At 39.6% G+C, this 16,303-nt stretch overlaps 1 protein-coding gene across 1 annotated transcript; it reads right to left on the bottom strand.

Annotated features, from left to right (window-relative positions):
* Positions 1-2,077: 2,077 nt before the first annotated feature.
* arhgap35b (Rho GTPase activating protein 35b) lies at positions 2,078-16,254 on the bottom strand. The gene is made up of 7 exons (XM_058775966.1): positions 15,378-16,254; positions 8,356-12,326; positions 8,064-8,205; positions 7,529-7,606; positions 4,565-4,696; positions 4,273-4,378; positions 2,078-4,177 (listed from the first exon to the last, which is right to left on the bottom strand). Exons 2-7 carry the CDS (start codon positions 12,082-12,084, stop codon positions 3,811-3,813), a joined length of 4,554 nt encoding a protein of 1,517 aa, XP_058631949.1. The 5' UTR covers positions 12,085-12,326; positions 15,378-16,254; the 3' UTR covers positions 2,078-3,810.
* Between the last annotated feature and the right edge of the window lie 49 nt (positions 16,255-16,303).

The raw sequence follows: 16,303 nt of genomic DNA, 5'->3' as shown, positions 1-16,303 counted from the left end.
AAACATTTGAACTGTAGTATATAACCAGTATTAATGTCAAAATATTCAATCTACATATAAAGCATGTCTAATAAGCTCAATGAGAAACACAAAAATTGAGAACATTATACATGTAACAAAATTGATTTATTGTTTGTTCTTGTTTATTTAAAGCCCTCCTGACCCTCCTTCATCACAGGATAATTTTGCTGTTTTTTTTCCATCATTAAATACATATTTTTAATCAGACTCATATTCTGAATATCGAAACCAGCAAAAGCCTCCCTGTATAGATCTTCGGTCATGCATGCTATTATACTAGCCTAACACCATTTTAAAAAAAAAGAAGAAGCTTAAATAAGAAGCAAGAGACTAAGCACCAAGACTTTTTTCTTTTGTTCATATATGAAAGAAACAACAGGTTAGATTACAGTCAACTAAAAGGCAGTGTGTTTTGCACTTCTAACACACAACCAGGCCACCACTACAGTGAAATGTCCTTCATTTGAGTGGTGCAAACAATACCAAGTGAGCCACATGAAAAAGCCACACTGTCAGCTACGTATCTCAGATGCCACCTTACAACCTTTTTTCTTTCAAACTGTTTAAAAAGCATAACATAAAGGTTTTTTTTTTCCCAACATGAAAGGAAATAAACCAATTACTCACAGCAGAGAGAGCTGCTCTGCTAATTAATAGAAACTAAAGGCACCAGGAAGAGGATGAAACAAAGTGGTAGGTGTGTGTATATGTGTGTGTGTAAGTGGTCAAGAGTCTAGACCCTTCTCCCACAAACCAGCCCAGATACAAAAATCAAATAGCTATGAACAGGTTTTCTCTTTAATTTACATTTTCAGTCATGTAACTGGGCTGTTTTTTCATGCGCTCATATATTTATTAAACATACCGGCTGATTTAACTTATGGCCACAAGAGGGTAGCAGAACATTCATTTATAAAGAGCAAGAGTTGTTGAATTATTATGGACTGACCCTTGCATTCAAACAATACGACTTTTTCTGATTACAATAATGTTATTTTTTGTGAACTTAAAATTATATAAAAGATTCTGTAGAGGCTTTCATTTCAATCATTCAGATTAATTCATGTTACAATTACAGTATTTAAAGTGAGAAATTTCACGTGAGTTTATATTGAAAACAACCATGAAATAGTTTCAAAGTGTCAGATCAGAATTTTGACTAATGCTTACTTAGCGGTTTCTAGGTAAAGTTTATTAGTAAACTCAGCAGGTCAGGTGTTGTGAGGCGCACTTTCACACATTTTGATTGTTTAAATGACTCCTAATGTTGCACCATCACAACTAATCAGGGCTTCTTCTTTTCTTTTTCACCAGTATTCCATAATCTGGCTTTAACACAATGCAACAACGGACAGAGAATAAACAAGTTTTCATACTCAGACCTTTAGGAGAAAAGAAAAATCAAAAACAAAAGAAAAATCCAAAGAAGTTCTACTTCTACAAACACTTCTATTTAGAACGTTTTGTGGCACACTTAAAGGGCCTCAAATCTTTTAACCATTATGATAACCATCACAGTTATCCATCATTTTCTTGACTAATCACATTAGCTTGAAGAAAAATTGCATTCTTACAAGTATAACACACAGAGATGGCTGTATAAACATTTGGGCTAGTTGCTAATTCAAGAGTTTTCAAGCAGTTTGCTGGAAATCTCTATATGAAAGGAAAATATTACACTTCAAGTAAAGTGGGGATTCTTTCAGTTTTGTTCAGCCTGGTAGAAAAGCAGCAGATACACAGAATGAAGAGGATCATGAACGAAAGCGTTGTCTAATCATCAAAGATTTGCCATAGGGGCTATTTGTCAAGTATTTGAGTTGAATCTGACACACTCATCCCCAACCCGTCATCAAAATATGTACACCTGGTGTTGAACCCTCATCAGCCACATTGCACTACTTTGGTACTTCAGCTTTTCTACCTTGGCTGGATAGAAAAAGGAAGTGGCATTTCAAGCAAAATACATTTAGGAATAATTTCCTTCACATCAGAAGCTTTGTGGTTCAAGAGAAAAAAACAAAACAAAACAGGTAATATACATACAATCTACACATTCGATGAATCATTTTATCATTATACATCATGGATTTGTCCAGAAGAGTTTAGACGGAGCGTGGAGATGGTAGAAGCAGAAGAGGCAAATCGTGTCATACCAATCCAGTCACATGGAGATGACAACGGAAAAAAAGGTGAATTAAGGTCCATGTTATTCAAACTTCAGACTGTAAAAGAGGTCCAAAAAACATACTAATAGAGAACAAAAGACATACTAATATGAATGCAGAATCATCAAGAGTAAACTTCAGTCCAGTATTAGGCTTAATCTGTGACCACTCTACATTCACCTTGAAAAGGTCCATTGATCTTTTAAACACAATGGCAAAAATGGGAACCAATTATTATTCAGTGTCGCAGTTCACAATACAGGTCTATATAAAAAGACAAAAAAAGTGCTTTAGATTATTAAGTAAAAACAATGGAGTTTGTAAAACAGTCAAACTGGGCATCAGTAAAAGGCCTTCAACATTTTTTTTACATTTTTTTTATCTCGAGTCCAAAATGTGAGGGTTTTGAATTGCTGATTCAGAGTCTAATGTTTAAGGGTCAGAGTAAATATGCAGTCTCAGTGATCTTGAGCCCCACACCAGCGCTAACTGGAAGTGCATTCCCTAAAACCACGTGATATCGCTGCCATTTAAACCCCAGCCTTCAAAGAAAGGGCACGTATGCTCCCATTAGGTGAATTTATGAGCAAAGATCCACAGGAGACACTCAGCAAAACAAATCCTCATCAACATCACCTTCTAGCCTATCAGGTGTCAGAACTTCAAGTCTTTAAAGCAAGGAATAAAAACATCCTCCGAAATCCATGGTATTTTTAAAGTTCATATAACAAAACAGGCATGGGGTAGAAACCAATAACGGTAGAGTGGAACACAACAGCCAGGCAAAGTGGTGAATATGGTTGCTGCTAAAGTGATTTCATTAATCTTCTTGAAGTAAAGATAAAAAGAGAGAGAGAAAGAGAAAGGTGAAGTGAACTCTATTATTCTCCCAAAAAGGTGAAAGGCTGAAAAACGAGTAAGTGCTTCATGGTTTTCATGACTATAGTGTCCTTTATGCCACTACATCCATAAAGAGAGAGAGAGAGAGCAGGAGAGAAAAGAGCAGGTACTGTTGTAAAATGAAATGTAAACACTTTCTACTGAAAGAAGAAAACAGGAAAATCCTTCAAAACCGTTTGTATCCTTCTTGATTAGAACATCTATATTCACTCTCTAGAAAATAACACCTTCCCCCTTCTGTAATAAACTACATGAAGGGCAGTGCTGACATGGTGATCGGAGTCCTTGTTGGTTGCACCTTTTAAAAAGAATTTTTTGAGAGTTCATAAGCGCACAGACCTTCATTTTGTGTGTGATGTGTTAATAACTGTAGATAAGGGTGCTCTGTACGACAAAGAGTTTAGATATAAACCTAATCAAACACACTTGAACCAGATATTCAAGGTTTGTGGTATATTAAAAATCACAGACGTTTGTTAGAACAGGTTGGAACTAAATTCTGCAGAAAGGTGGATTTCCAGAAGCAGGACCAAGAGCTCAGAACAATTTTTTTTTACATACAACACTGACCTAAACAAGCTACATGTTTTAGAGGCTTTTAGATGTGTGTGCAGAGCATGTATGTAGATGTGTATGCATGCACTGCAAGTGTGTGTGTGTGCAAGCAAGTGTTTGTGTGCGTGTAGTTCACTAAATAACGGGCCACGTGATTTTCCCCATCTCACAGTGTTTGTGGTTCTCCAGGGGCCGTGTGTGGGCTCTGGGGGGGAGAATGTGGTGGGGATTGCAGAAGGGGGGTAAAATGTGGGGTTGGAGGGCAAAAAGAGGGGGCGGCCGTGGGGGATGGGGGCAATCCGGAGGGCACCAGTGGTCCAGGGAGCCCGAAGGGGCCAGTGGGTGACTCAGCAGGAGGCTGGTTGTAAAAGAAGAAAGCACATTGATGGATGAATGTCTCGATGATTGTCTGGTAGGTGCGTGTGGCTGTCAGGGCATCCATAGAGGTGAAATCTGGCCGCATCAGTGTTGGCCAGAAACAGATGGAGAGATTCTCGCTGGTCATTAAGTTGACTCTGTTCCACTGACTAACCCTGAGAAAGAGAGAGAAAGAGAAACAGAGATTTAATGTTTCTTCCCTTTAACTGATCTCCAACAGTTAGCAACTGCAGGTGGTTTTCAAACTCACTTGTTTAGATGGCTTATTACATATTTGAAGACATCAAAATTCTCCCTGGGAAATCGTCTTAACACATCCTTCATTGTGTGAAGCCTCTGTTCTCGATCATTAATTTCTATGCACAAAAAATTAAAAACTTGATTATTCCACAGGCTTAGACAGGCATGGTGTTATGGATGACATAACATCCAATTTTGCTTCCTCTGCATGCAACACTTTATTATTTTAGAATTCAAGATGATTCATGAACAATATTATATTCTTCACAAAAGCATTTATAGAATGCCAAGTGAAATCTTACTGAAAGCTTCCACTAGCTCCTCCTGTGAACTATAAGGAACCAGAGGCTCAGGCAGCTCAGAGAATAAACTTTTCATTGCTCCGGCAACTGTATTCACAGTAAAGTCCTTCTCCACAAGGTCCAGATTGTGGTCTAAGAGGAATGAAAAATAAATAAACGAACAAAGTGAGAGCGATAAAATGAGGGAAACAAGAAAGGAATCAAAGAACATCATGAGCAGTAGAGCTCATCCATCAATATGATTTTGTGCGTGTGGAAATAAAACAAAAAATACATTTTACATTAAAAGCTTGTACATACTGTCAGCATGCACTCATATATACTATATGCAACAATATGTGCCTTAAAGGTGCCATAGAATGGAAAACTGTATTTACCTTGGCATAGTTGAATAATAACAGTTCTGTACAAGAAAATGACATACCGTGAGCCTCAAACACCATTGGACTCCTGGACCAGACAATATTGGGGGGCATTTAATTAAGGTTTGTGCTGAGCAATTGGCACCAGTGTTCTGTAAGATTTTTAAATGGTCTTTTGCTCTTCAGAAAGTCCCTAAAGTGTGGAAGCAGGCTATCGTGGTGCCTGTGCCTAAAATTGTAAATGCAGTAACATTAAATGATTTTAGGCCAATAGCACTAACATCTCTTATAATGAAATGATTTGAGAAATTGGTAAAAGGCGGCTAAAACTAAAAATCTTCTGGACCCCCTTCAGTTCGCTTATAGAACACAGCGAGGTGTCGAAGATGCAACAGCAACTTTATTAAATCTGGTATTAAAGCACTTGGAAGGGAGCAAAACGCGTGTCAAGCTTTTGTTTGTGGATTTTGCATCTGCTTTTAATTCTTTACAACCTCATATTTTAGTAGAGAAGTTAATTACTGATTTTGGTCTTGATTTTAATTTAGTGGGCTGGATTTTAGATTTTCTAACTGACAGAACTCAAAGAGTGAGAGTAGACGGTAGTTTCTCATCTCCCTTGATAACATCTACAGGAACTCCTCAAGGCTGTGTTTTGTCTCCTTTATTGTATATTTTATATACAAATGATTGTATAAGTAAACACAGCAATAGATTTTTCTTAAAGTTTGCTGATGATACAGTCATCACGAGTCTTCTGGAAAATAACAAAACGGGTCATGGTCCAGTGGTTGATGATTTTGTGAAATGGTGTGATGGTGCCTGTTTGCAATTGAATGTGTCCAAGACAAAAGATATGACTATCGACTTTAGAATAAAACCACATTCTTCCCAGGCTACCATTATTAGGGGTGAGAAGGTAGAATGTGTGGACAGTTATAAATACTTGGGCACCACTATTGATAACAGATTGTGTTTTGATGTGAACACAGAGGTTTTATGTAAAAAGGGACAGCAGCGCCTATACTGTTTAAGAAAATTAAGATCATTCAATGTAGATAGGACAATGATGGAATTGTTCTATAAGTCTTATATTGAGTCGGTACTGTCCTTTTCTATTAGCTGCTGGTTTGGAAATCTCAGTGTGAAACATAAAAATGCATTAAATAGAATAGTTACTCTTAGTGGGAAGATTATAGGCAAAGAACAAACAAGTTTGTCATTTTTGTTCAGTAGGAATGTTTTGAGTCAGGCCCAATCTGTGCTCCTGGACAGTGACCATTTTCTGCATCCAGAGTTTTTAATGCTTCCTTCAGGTTCCCGTTATAGACTACCAAAGATGAAAAGTAATCGATATAAATACTTGTTTGTTCCCTGTGCAATTCAGTTGTTAAATGGTCTTTAAGGAATCTGTTAGGTGAAATTTATTGTATTTACTGTATTTTATTTATATATTTTTATGTATTTATGTTTTGGAATGTATTGTGTGGGTCTGCTGTGCTTCTGATTCTTGCTGCATCTAAATTGCCCGTAAGGGATCTTAATAAAATTTGACTTGACTTGATTGTTTCCTCCTTTTTATGTAAATCTCATGCAAGCAAAATACCACTGAAAAATAGACGAATCAGAACATAACACAGACTGTGACGCTACACTAATAGTCATGCCCCCAACATTTGCACCCTCCCATGTTCTAGGCCAGCCGCCAGCCGAATCATCAGAAGTTCTGCAGGTATTGTGAAGTAACAAGCGAGGATAACAGCGAAAATGGCAGATCATGGAAATAAATGTTATGTTCCAGGCTGTGCAGGGCAGGTGAAGTGCAGGGATGGGTTGGTGTCTGTATTCAGAAAGGCACGTTAAAACAAATAACGCGTTCTAATAACCACTAAAGCCACTAAAGGTACATGGTTAGCTGCTAGCGGTAGCCTGTTACATTACAGTACATAACATTTCACTTACCACATAAACAGAGTAAGGAGAGATGACTGAGGATGATGGCGAATGATTTGCAGATACTGAGCACCATTGACGAGCATCTGATCTTGTAAATTGTGTGGTAAGTACTGCCGCTGTAGTTTACACAGAGCACGTGCAATCGCAAATCTCGAAAGTGAAAGTGAAACTAAAAAGCGATCGTGCATTCGAAAGCAGTTTCAATGTCCCGCATATTAATAGCGGCTCCCTGATGTCCGCATTTTATATACAGTATAATTACCCAACGATATAAGAGAGAGAAAGTATTGAAATATATATTTTCCTTGTGTTTCCTTCCTGCTGTGTAAGCTACTGAAATGAGCCGCACTGTGAAACAGCCAATCAGAGCAGAGCTAAACATTGTTATTCATGACCCTTCCAAATAAGGTAATAACAGACCATTTCATTCTAGGGAGAAATCCTAGGGTTGTAAATGGACATGTAAAACCGTTTCTGGAGATCTTTTGCCCTTACCTAAGCCACATACCTTCTATGTAGATATCAGAGAACAATTTAAAATATTGTATCAATGCATTCTATGGCACCTTTAAAACCATAAGACAATTAACCATCATACCAATATCTGTAACCCACAACAATTTTATTGAAATTCTTCTGAACTTACCCTGTTCGAACTGCCTCTGCATGCTCTCTATCTCTGCCTTATTCCCACTTACTCTGTAGATACCCTCTGTTGTCAGACCTGAGAGAGAGAGAGAGAGAGAGAGAGAGAGAGAGAGTGTTGATTAACAAGATCATTTTAGTGTACATCATTTTTCTATGACTCATTCTAAGCATTTTAAGACATTAAAGTACTAATCACTGCCAGAACACTTTTTGAAGTGTTGAAGATAATTCTACAAACTGCTACAAACAGGTCTAATATACTGTGTTTCTGGCTATTAAAAATGCTAACATTAAAAAAACAAAAAAATCATTAATATGGTTCTACAATCTTCATTGTCAGACCATAACTGAAACCCAGTCAGGAAAAAGAGTGCAATATGTGCAAAACTATGCTGTGGTGTGATTTATGACAGCTACAGCCCATTAAGCATCTAATTTTAACTGGACACTGCAATAATGATAAGCTTATATGGTCCCCCAAGCACAACGGTTATAAGCTAAGCATGATGGTGAAACAGCAGCAGCAAATGTACCTGTGGCCTCAATATAACGAATACACTTGTCAATGAAAACTGGAATAGGTCGTTCAAGGGAAACCACATTGACCAAGGGCACCCCAAAGTAGTTACTCTCCAAAGGTTTAGAGATAGAATGACGAGGCTTTGGTCTTGTTTTCTGCCAAACAGCAAGACAAGTACAGCTTATTTGACAATTACACAAGCATTTACATAATTACATAGCAATTACATAAACATTACAAAGCTAAATACACACGAGCATACTTTTTTAAAAGCCATGTAAAATGAGTAAATAAATGAATCATACTTTGCCTGGTCGGCGAAGACTTTTCAGTATGTTCCTCTTTTTGGGATCTTCTCCTTCTTCATTGAGTATGTCTGCCTTTAGTCCTGAAACATCATCATCTTTTGACCTTGAGAGAGTGCCAATCTCATCATCGCTACCAATGGAAAAACTAGTGCGGAAACTGCTGAACTTCCCCAGACGTTTGGAACGATCACGGTAGAGACGCGGCTTCACCCGTGCAGCTGAGAACTTGCGACGTCTCTCCAATGAACTGCCATCCCCTTCACTGTCTGAACCATTGCCTCCTCCATTGGAGTGGATTCGATTGGAATTGCGGATGGTAATAATTTTGCCCTGTGTGCTGTCATGTGGCACAGAATATATGCTGTCCTCATAGCTGGGGCGGGGTTTAGAGACAGCATCCATTGGCTCAGCGTAGTCCGAAGGATCATAATCTCCTCCTAGAGGCCACGTCACATTGGATGTAAGGGAACGGCGATGGCTGACTGCATCCACATACGGATTAAAATTTGGTTTTCTAAGGTCAAATGTGACACTAGGTTTGGGTCTTACTTGTGGAGGAACTTTATTATTTAGCTTGTTCTCAAAGGTGCTAAGGTCAGAGATCACAGAGAATGTGTCACCGGAGTCCAGGTCAGGCAATTTGAATCCACCGTGAGAGGTGAGTGTACCATCATGGTAAGGCGGGGAAGCTTCCATGTCTTCCTCAGAATCTAACAGCATTGTTACAGGACTTGGGGAGCCACAGTGTGGCGAATACACATTCTCATTTGTGCTACTGGCTTCTGCAACGTTTTCATACATATGACTGGCCTCAACAATGGTTCTCTTTTCTAACACCTCTGTGAAAAATTGTTCCAAAAGGTCTAGTTTGTGTAGTCCTCCAACAACTCCTCCAGCGCCACAGACAATACTGCAAAACCGTCCCTCAAGTTCACGCGCTAGTTCTTCACCTTGGACTAGCAACTCGTGAGCAGACTCAGAGTCCAGAAGCTCAGTCCGGGTTTCCCCCACTGCAAGCAGCTGAACTGGGACAATGTCCTGAACCTCACACAAAAAGGCACACAGGGTTTCAAAAGAAGCCTTGCGGCTAGCAGAGTATACAGCAATGTAGCCATGCACCAACCGACTCTTACGAGTGGCAAAAGAAGCGTGGTAGGACATTAGAGTCAGTTCAATTGTATGCTTGTGACCACCGATTGTTTGTTCTAGCAGCACTGAAGTGCCACTTGTCTGAGGAGAGGTTGGCTTGCAATGCTGAGGAAGCAGGAATGGTGCAAGGAGTTGATCAATGTCATAGGAGTCTCCACACATTAGGCACATGACAATACGCAATTCAGCCTCTGGACTCTGATCCTGCTGTAATTCTCGAATACATGGAGGCAACGGAGGTGCAGGTGGAGAACAGCTACGGAATGTAGAAGTCCTCCTTGTTTCAAGTAGAACCTTCAAGACCTGATTGATCTGCTTTTCATTTACATTTCGCCCATAGCCAGTGCCTGGGGAGGCAGGTTCCAGGTAGTTGCACTGCAGTTTTATGGCTACCTGCTGACCCTGTGAGATTAATGCTTGAGCAGTCTCACCACCAATGTCACCCAGTCCCCCAACACCTCTTTTGGTTACTAGTAAGAGTGACAGGGGAAGCTGAGCCATATGGTTGTCCCTTCTGCCAAGTGTGGAATCTCGCAACTTCTCAATACTTTCGACAATGTATGACAAGGACTCTTTTGAATTGTACAAACACAGGCATCCATGGGGAGTAAATGTGGATGTATGAAATGAATTGACAGGAAGTCTAACATTACCCTCAATGGGCCGAAGGACAAGCTCATACATTCTACCTTCAAGCATATAATGATCGTCATTTGTAGACAATGCCCGAATCTCATTGGCTAATTCTCTGGCAAGACCATCTTTGCCCAGTATAACAAGATTGATCCTATCTACCTTTCCATCAAACATATGGGACTTTCCAAAGGAAGGGTATTGTGCAGGGAAGCATGAAGCTAGTATTTGCTCAATTTTGTTGTCAACACAGTGTGGGCAGTTCGGACATGTTTCCTTCGTAGGGTGATACACAAAATGGATGTGTTTCAGCACTAAAGCATCCCTTTCAGCTTGCAATTTCTGAAGGGCCTTGAAGCGTTGTTCTTCACCTAACACTTCTTGAATTGCTCCCATCTTCTCTTTACTAGGTTTGGCATCTACCTCAAGTTCATAGAAGAGCTCAGAGTACTCCAGCAAAAGCTCCTGAAAATCCTCTTTTGCCCTGTCTATGATTGCTTTCTGGTGCCGGTTATAAATGTCCAAATATTCTGGCTCCTCAAGCCACTGGTAGAAGTCTTCGTTCATGATGAAGCTTCGGGCCTCCTCCCAGGGTTTGCCAGGGGTAACGAAAGGTGATGATGCTAATTTTGCTTTGAACTCATGACGCATCTGGGCACGCTTGCATTCGTTGCGCAAGTGTTCAAGGTGTGCATCAAAGATTATTTCAGCAGCCGTGGTGTCTAGCACATCAAAGGGGATGCGCTCATCCTCCATGTTGTCAAGATGTGGCGTGTCCTCCCATGGTGCATCGTCCAGTACCACAAACCAGTGATCAAAGTCTTTTTTAGACTCAAGGACCTTCTGGACCCCAGACCAGCTCAAATGCTCAATTTCATCCAACTCAGACACTAAGCTACTCAAGGCGAGTGGAAGAGCGCTCAAGTATGCTTTGCGACGCCTTTCAATGTGTTCCTGTTTTAGCCTGTGAATGTGTTGTTGAAATAGCTTCTTAGCCTTACCAGTACCTTCTAAAAATACATATTCCTTGTATTCAGGTGAAGTCTGCATTCGTCGGCTAACATTGGGCCACGTTTCATTGTGATTCTTCACAATGTGGTTCACTAACCACTCATAGCGGTCCTTTGCAGAAGCAATTAGTTGACTCTGGTGTTTCAGTGCCTCAAAGTAAGGTATGATCTTGGGCTTACCTCTTCCCTTATCAATGAGCTGTATCAAGGTAAGGAAAGCCAAATCAACATTGACGTTGGATCGTGCCGATGTTTCAACAACCTGCAAGTTCTTTTTTGTAATGGCAAAGGTATGGGAGTCCTTGATGTATCGCTCCACACCCTCATCACACTTAGTTAGAACCAGCACAATAGGCTTTTTTGTCTTGCTTAAGTGATTGTACAAGTTGGTGACAAATTTCATTTGATCATCAAAGTTGCGGTTCATACCACGACTTACATCAACACAAAGCAGAAATCCATCCACCTGCAACTTGCCTTCGGGCATTTGCTTCTGTTCGAAGTCTTGCTCCAGTCCCAGCTGATCAGTGCAGAAGTACATGAGTTTTTCAGCAGAAGCCAGTTTGGTGGAGGCAGCTCTTTTGATGTAGGGCTGTAAGGCTGTGCTGCGATGGGGCTGGAACGTCTGGTCATCAATGAATTCGGTCTGCTCAACCACATGCATTCTGCAGTCTGCGCCATCTTCCAAAACTCTCCCCACCTCTCCCCAGAACAGGAAGTGGTCATTGTTGACAACCCGGCCACCGAAGTCACTTGTACTTAGCACAGAAGTGTGATCAAGATGGAAGTCATCCGCACTAGGACGGACAAAGCGGTTACAAAGGCATGATTTGCCAACTCCACATTGCCCCTTCTCCTTCTCAGTTCCCGACAGGCCAACAACAACGAGGTTGTAGATAGGCATTCGGGATTCTTGCTTTTTAGCCATCATCATCGTACACAGGCATTCATCTTGCCATGCCCCAAAGGATGACAGAGGCAGACTCTTTAAAACGTGTCCATAAAATGTTGAAGTAAGGCCCTGTATTTGATTTACAATTTAGGATTTAGTTCTGATGTTTCAATCATCCTTTCAGGTCAAGAAAACTGCTTGTATGTTCTGCCCATATTAGAGGGTACTAATCAGAGATGAGACATGAAGAAGTGAAGACGACAGAAGCAGGAATTGGAGCTAGCCTAAATGAGAAAATGAGGGAGAAAGAACAAACCAATTATCAGCAAAATTGTGTGCTTTGTTTGCACAAAAGGCAAATTTAAAAGAATTTTAACCTAGTCTATGAATTTCCACAGATATTAAGATGATATTCAATTCACATAGTATAGCCCTACATTAAACACTAAATCCCTTAATGTACCAAGCAATTTACATAAATGCATTTCAATATGTTTCTAATAATGTTCCTTCAATAATATTTAAATGATATTCTAAACAAACATTAATAAGAAATACAATTCTAATCAAAAAAGCAAAAGTTCTGATTATGGATTTCTAGCAATATAAGACTTACAGATCAATTTCTATGCTAGCAATCCTACACAACTATGTAAATACCAAAAAAAACTACAGTAGTCAATATTTGAAGTGGATCAAAAACTTTCATCAAAGTTGATCTTAAACCAAAACAATACCCGTTCTTGTCTTAGGACAACTTTGATTAACTTTTTTGATCCACTTCAAATGTTGACTACTATAGTTAGAATAGTTCACATCACAGTCCTTCACAATCATCTATTAACACTTGGTTTCATGATGCGCTTTGAATTTGAACACTGCTCGCTAGCTTCTGGTTATTTTGTGTTTAGTTTTTGCGAGTTGCCCAATAATAGCCAAAATGGTTATAATTTAAATGGCCACATTGCATGCATTCAGTATGTTGGTTGGCCATTTAATAATGGTGCTTTCATACACAGCAAGCAATAATTCCAGCATGTAATTAATCCACTGTTATCCTTAGCTAGTGCTAGTGCTGCTATTTAAAGACTTAGGAAATTCCTGATTAGTTCATTTGCAGGAAATATAAGTCTTCGGTTGACTGAAGTAGTCACTTCACATCTCAAAGTTCAAGTAAATGTTAACATACTGTAAATAAAATACCAAGGCTCCCATATACTTACAGCAAACACCATATTAATGACAACTTTTACAATATTTCATTATCTGAATATCACTGGTGCTTGTCAGTTCAAACTTTCAATTCCAAAACATTGCCAGGGTGTTACTAGAAGTCATTCTGAGCTGTTCGTAAAGTGTTGCTATGTGGTTGTTCAATCATTCATTTAAGTTTCTATGATTCCAGTTGTAGATATGGATCAGGTTGTATGTGTAATTACACAATACTACATACAAAATACTAAGGTACAATATAATAAATATATATTGAACTAGTGAATAGAATATTACCAGCATTTAATGATTTCTTTCTTTAACCATCTCTGTATTATTTCAAACACAATAGCACACCCACAATTCTGTCATTTTCACACTTATATTTCATTCCAAACCCATATGGCTGTCTTTTATCCGTGAAATGCAAAGAGGAAAATTTTAAATAATGTAGTTGATTGCTGTTTTCCATGCAATTACAATGAATGTGGACTGGAGCTTTCAAGCATCAGAAAGGACAAAAAAGCACCATAAAAGCATCATAAGTGGCTGATGTGATGGGCTATTCCATGTCTTCTAAAGCCATGTGATACCTTTATTTGAAAAAGACCAAAATTTAAGTTGTTACTTTCATGTTACTTTTGCTTTTCTGTAGCTTGATGGCCCCAGTCCTCATACACTTTCATTATACTGAAAAGAGTGGGCAGAATATGCTTAAATTCACCTAGTGTTCCACAAAAGAAAACGTTCTCACAGAATTTTTATTTTTGGTGAATGAACTTATCTAAGGGCATTGTCAAATACTGTATGCAGCTGTGTAAACCAGTATTAACTGTATGCGTATATTGTAAATTAGACAACTAAATGGGTGACATTTGAACATTTTCAAAGAACGTATTCAGAATCATTTATTTTATTTACTGAAAAAAAAAAAAGAATTTAAAAATAATGTGAAACAAGATTACTTCAACAACAATTCCTGCACTTTGCAGCAAAACAAAAGGCACATACAGTATTTACACTGTTGTTTTGTTATGAATGCATTTTAAAAAATCTTTCAATCTTTCATTCATCACTTAATTAGTGTTGTACCAAATACAATAGAAAACAACATTTTTGGCTATTCAAAATTCTAGAGCTATTCCTGGACGATGCATTACTCCTGCTTACTTTTAGTGGTACAGTACCACACACAGGAAATGTTTTGCTGGTGAACCCTCATGCAATATCTGGTGTTGTAGACATAAATACAGACCCTGTCTGGCTACAGAGCTCAAAGTAGGCGATCCACAGGCGGGTCAGGTGCAGTCCAAGTGGGTGCTAGCGTCAACACTGTTTGATTGTTACATGATATGAGTCTACCAGCTGTTTAGACTTACCTTCAACACACACCAAGACACAACCTGACGTTCTTCTGATTTCCCTGTACTTGCTGTAGCCCACTGTGTTGTTGGACACTGAGAAATATATGGCTTGAATATACATCAAGCACTGTTGTGGTTGTATGTGCATGGCCAAATAAAAACATCCTACAGCACACTCTTCAAGCAAAATACATATGTGAAGTTCTGAACCCTAAAAAAAGCAAATCCCAAAACCTAGGCCCAGCAAAGCCTAAGCAAGAAAGCTACGTAATGCGGATGTCATGGTTCAGAACTGCCTTCCGATGAGCGGCTCAGCTGTCTGTGTGCTGCTGCAACAGAAATTACACACTCAACTGTCTGTGACATTTTCCTCACGTATTTAAAGCAGAGTATGCAGTTATAATAAATTAGCACGACTCATCTACGTTGGTGTATTCCACAATGCAGCGTTACATAGCAACTAACAAGGTGCACATCACGTGAGAAAATAGTCTGCCAACTTATAAGAATCTGAGATTATTAGAGTGCAAGATAAATCCGTTTTCAGTGCAACCAAGGCGCTGCCTGCACAATAGACAGCACTCGCTTGTATTTGTAGATACAGTTTCCTTTCTGTAGCTACTACTCCACTCCTTATTTAAAGATATTTGATTTATAGGCTTCTTAAACCATTGAAAACTGTCACGTAGGTGACACGGTCTACTTTACTCGTTAATACTTGTTTTAATGAAACACCGGGGTTAATACACACATACATACCAGTGCCTTTCTCCGTCCTCCCTTTCCCTTCTCAATCCCTCTTCCCTCGTCCAGGCCAGCCCAAGAGGGCTTACAACCGGCTCGGTCAGTGTTGTTGGAAACCAGAAAGAAAGGAAAACAAAAGACTACGTAAAAAGCCGAGGACATTAAATTCCGTGGGGGCTGTTTGATTGTGGCTTGACAGACTTGCAGTTTCCAAGGGATATTTTTGTCAGGCGCAACTTACTGATCTCGCGTTCGCATAGAAACGGCTGTGAAAATCCACCGACGGCTAAACATATCCAAACAAAGAAATGTCCTTTCTTGGAGGCCAGTCGTTTCCGTGCAGAAAAAAGGCTCGTTTTAATTTCTTCCTCCGGCCTAAGCACGTTGGTTTTGATCTGTTATAATGCCCTTTGTTGTGGCCATAAAATGCTGATTTCACCGTGTGCAGACGGCATGCAGCGATGCCTTTACACTGAGACACAACATCCAGTTTTTCGTAGCCAAATCACGAGCACTCTGGGCCACGCATGTCTTTAAATGTTACGAGATATATATATTGTGCGTGAGAGTGAAAGTGGTTGTCCAAGCCTCCCAATAATGGCGGTCCCTACGCCAGAGCCCAACTCTGAGTCTGCCCTCTTTCGCTCTCCTTTTTTCAGGATAAAAGAGGGTTACTGAGACAGCCGAGACTCGCCCAGTGGCGCATGGACAACAGCACAGCGCTGAGCCAATTACAAGAGCCGAGCTCTAGCGCGCGCCCGCGCGGACGCGGGACCGACCTAAAGGAGAAGCAGCATCCTTTCAAAGACAGAGTGATTGATGTTGTTGCAGATGATTGTGATCGTATATACAGTTCTAAAAATAACGGTGTGAAGCAGTATCTTAAAATATAATGCGTTTGAATGTAACATGTGCTCTGAAACCATGTGAATAGCTGCTCA

This window comes from Onychostoma macrolepis, chromosome 05 (genome assembly GCF_012432095.1).
Source record: "Onychostoma macrolepis isolate SWU-2019 chromosome 05, ASM1243209v1, whole genome shotgun sequence".
Taxonomy (NCBI): domain Eukaryota; kingdom Metazoa; phylum Chordata; class Actinopteri; order Cypriniformes; family Cyprinidae; genus Onychostoma; species Onychostoma macrolepis.
The sequence above is the reverse complement of the archived record's forward strand: the minus strand, read 5'-3'. Positions and strand labels throughout refer to the sequence as shown.

Coding starts and splice junctions, on each gene's coding strand:
- arhgap35b (XM_058775966.1), bottom strand. CDS start 12,084: ATGATGATGGCTAAAAAGCAAGAATCCCGAATGCCTATCTACAACCTC. Junction 4,697..7,528: donor GCAGAGGCAGTTCGAACAGG/GTAAGTTCAGAA, acceptor CATTCCTCTTAG/ACCACAATCTGGACCTTGTG. Junction 4,379..4,564: donor GGAGCTAGTGGAAGCTTTCA/GTAAGATTTCAC, acceptor TTTTGTGCATAG/AAATTAATGATCGAGAACAG.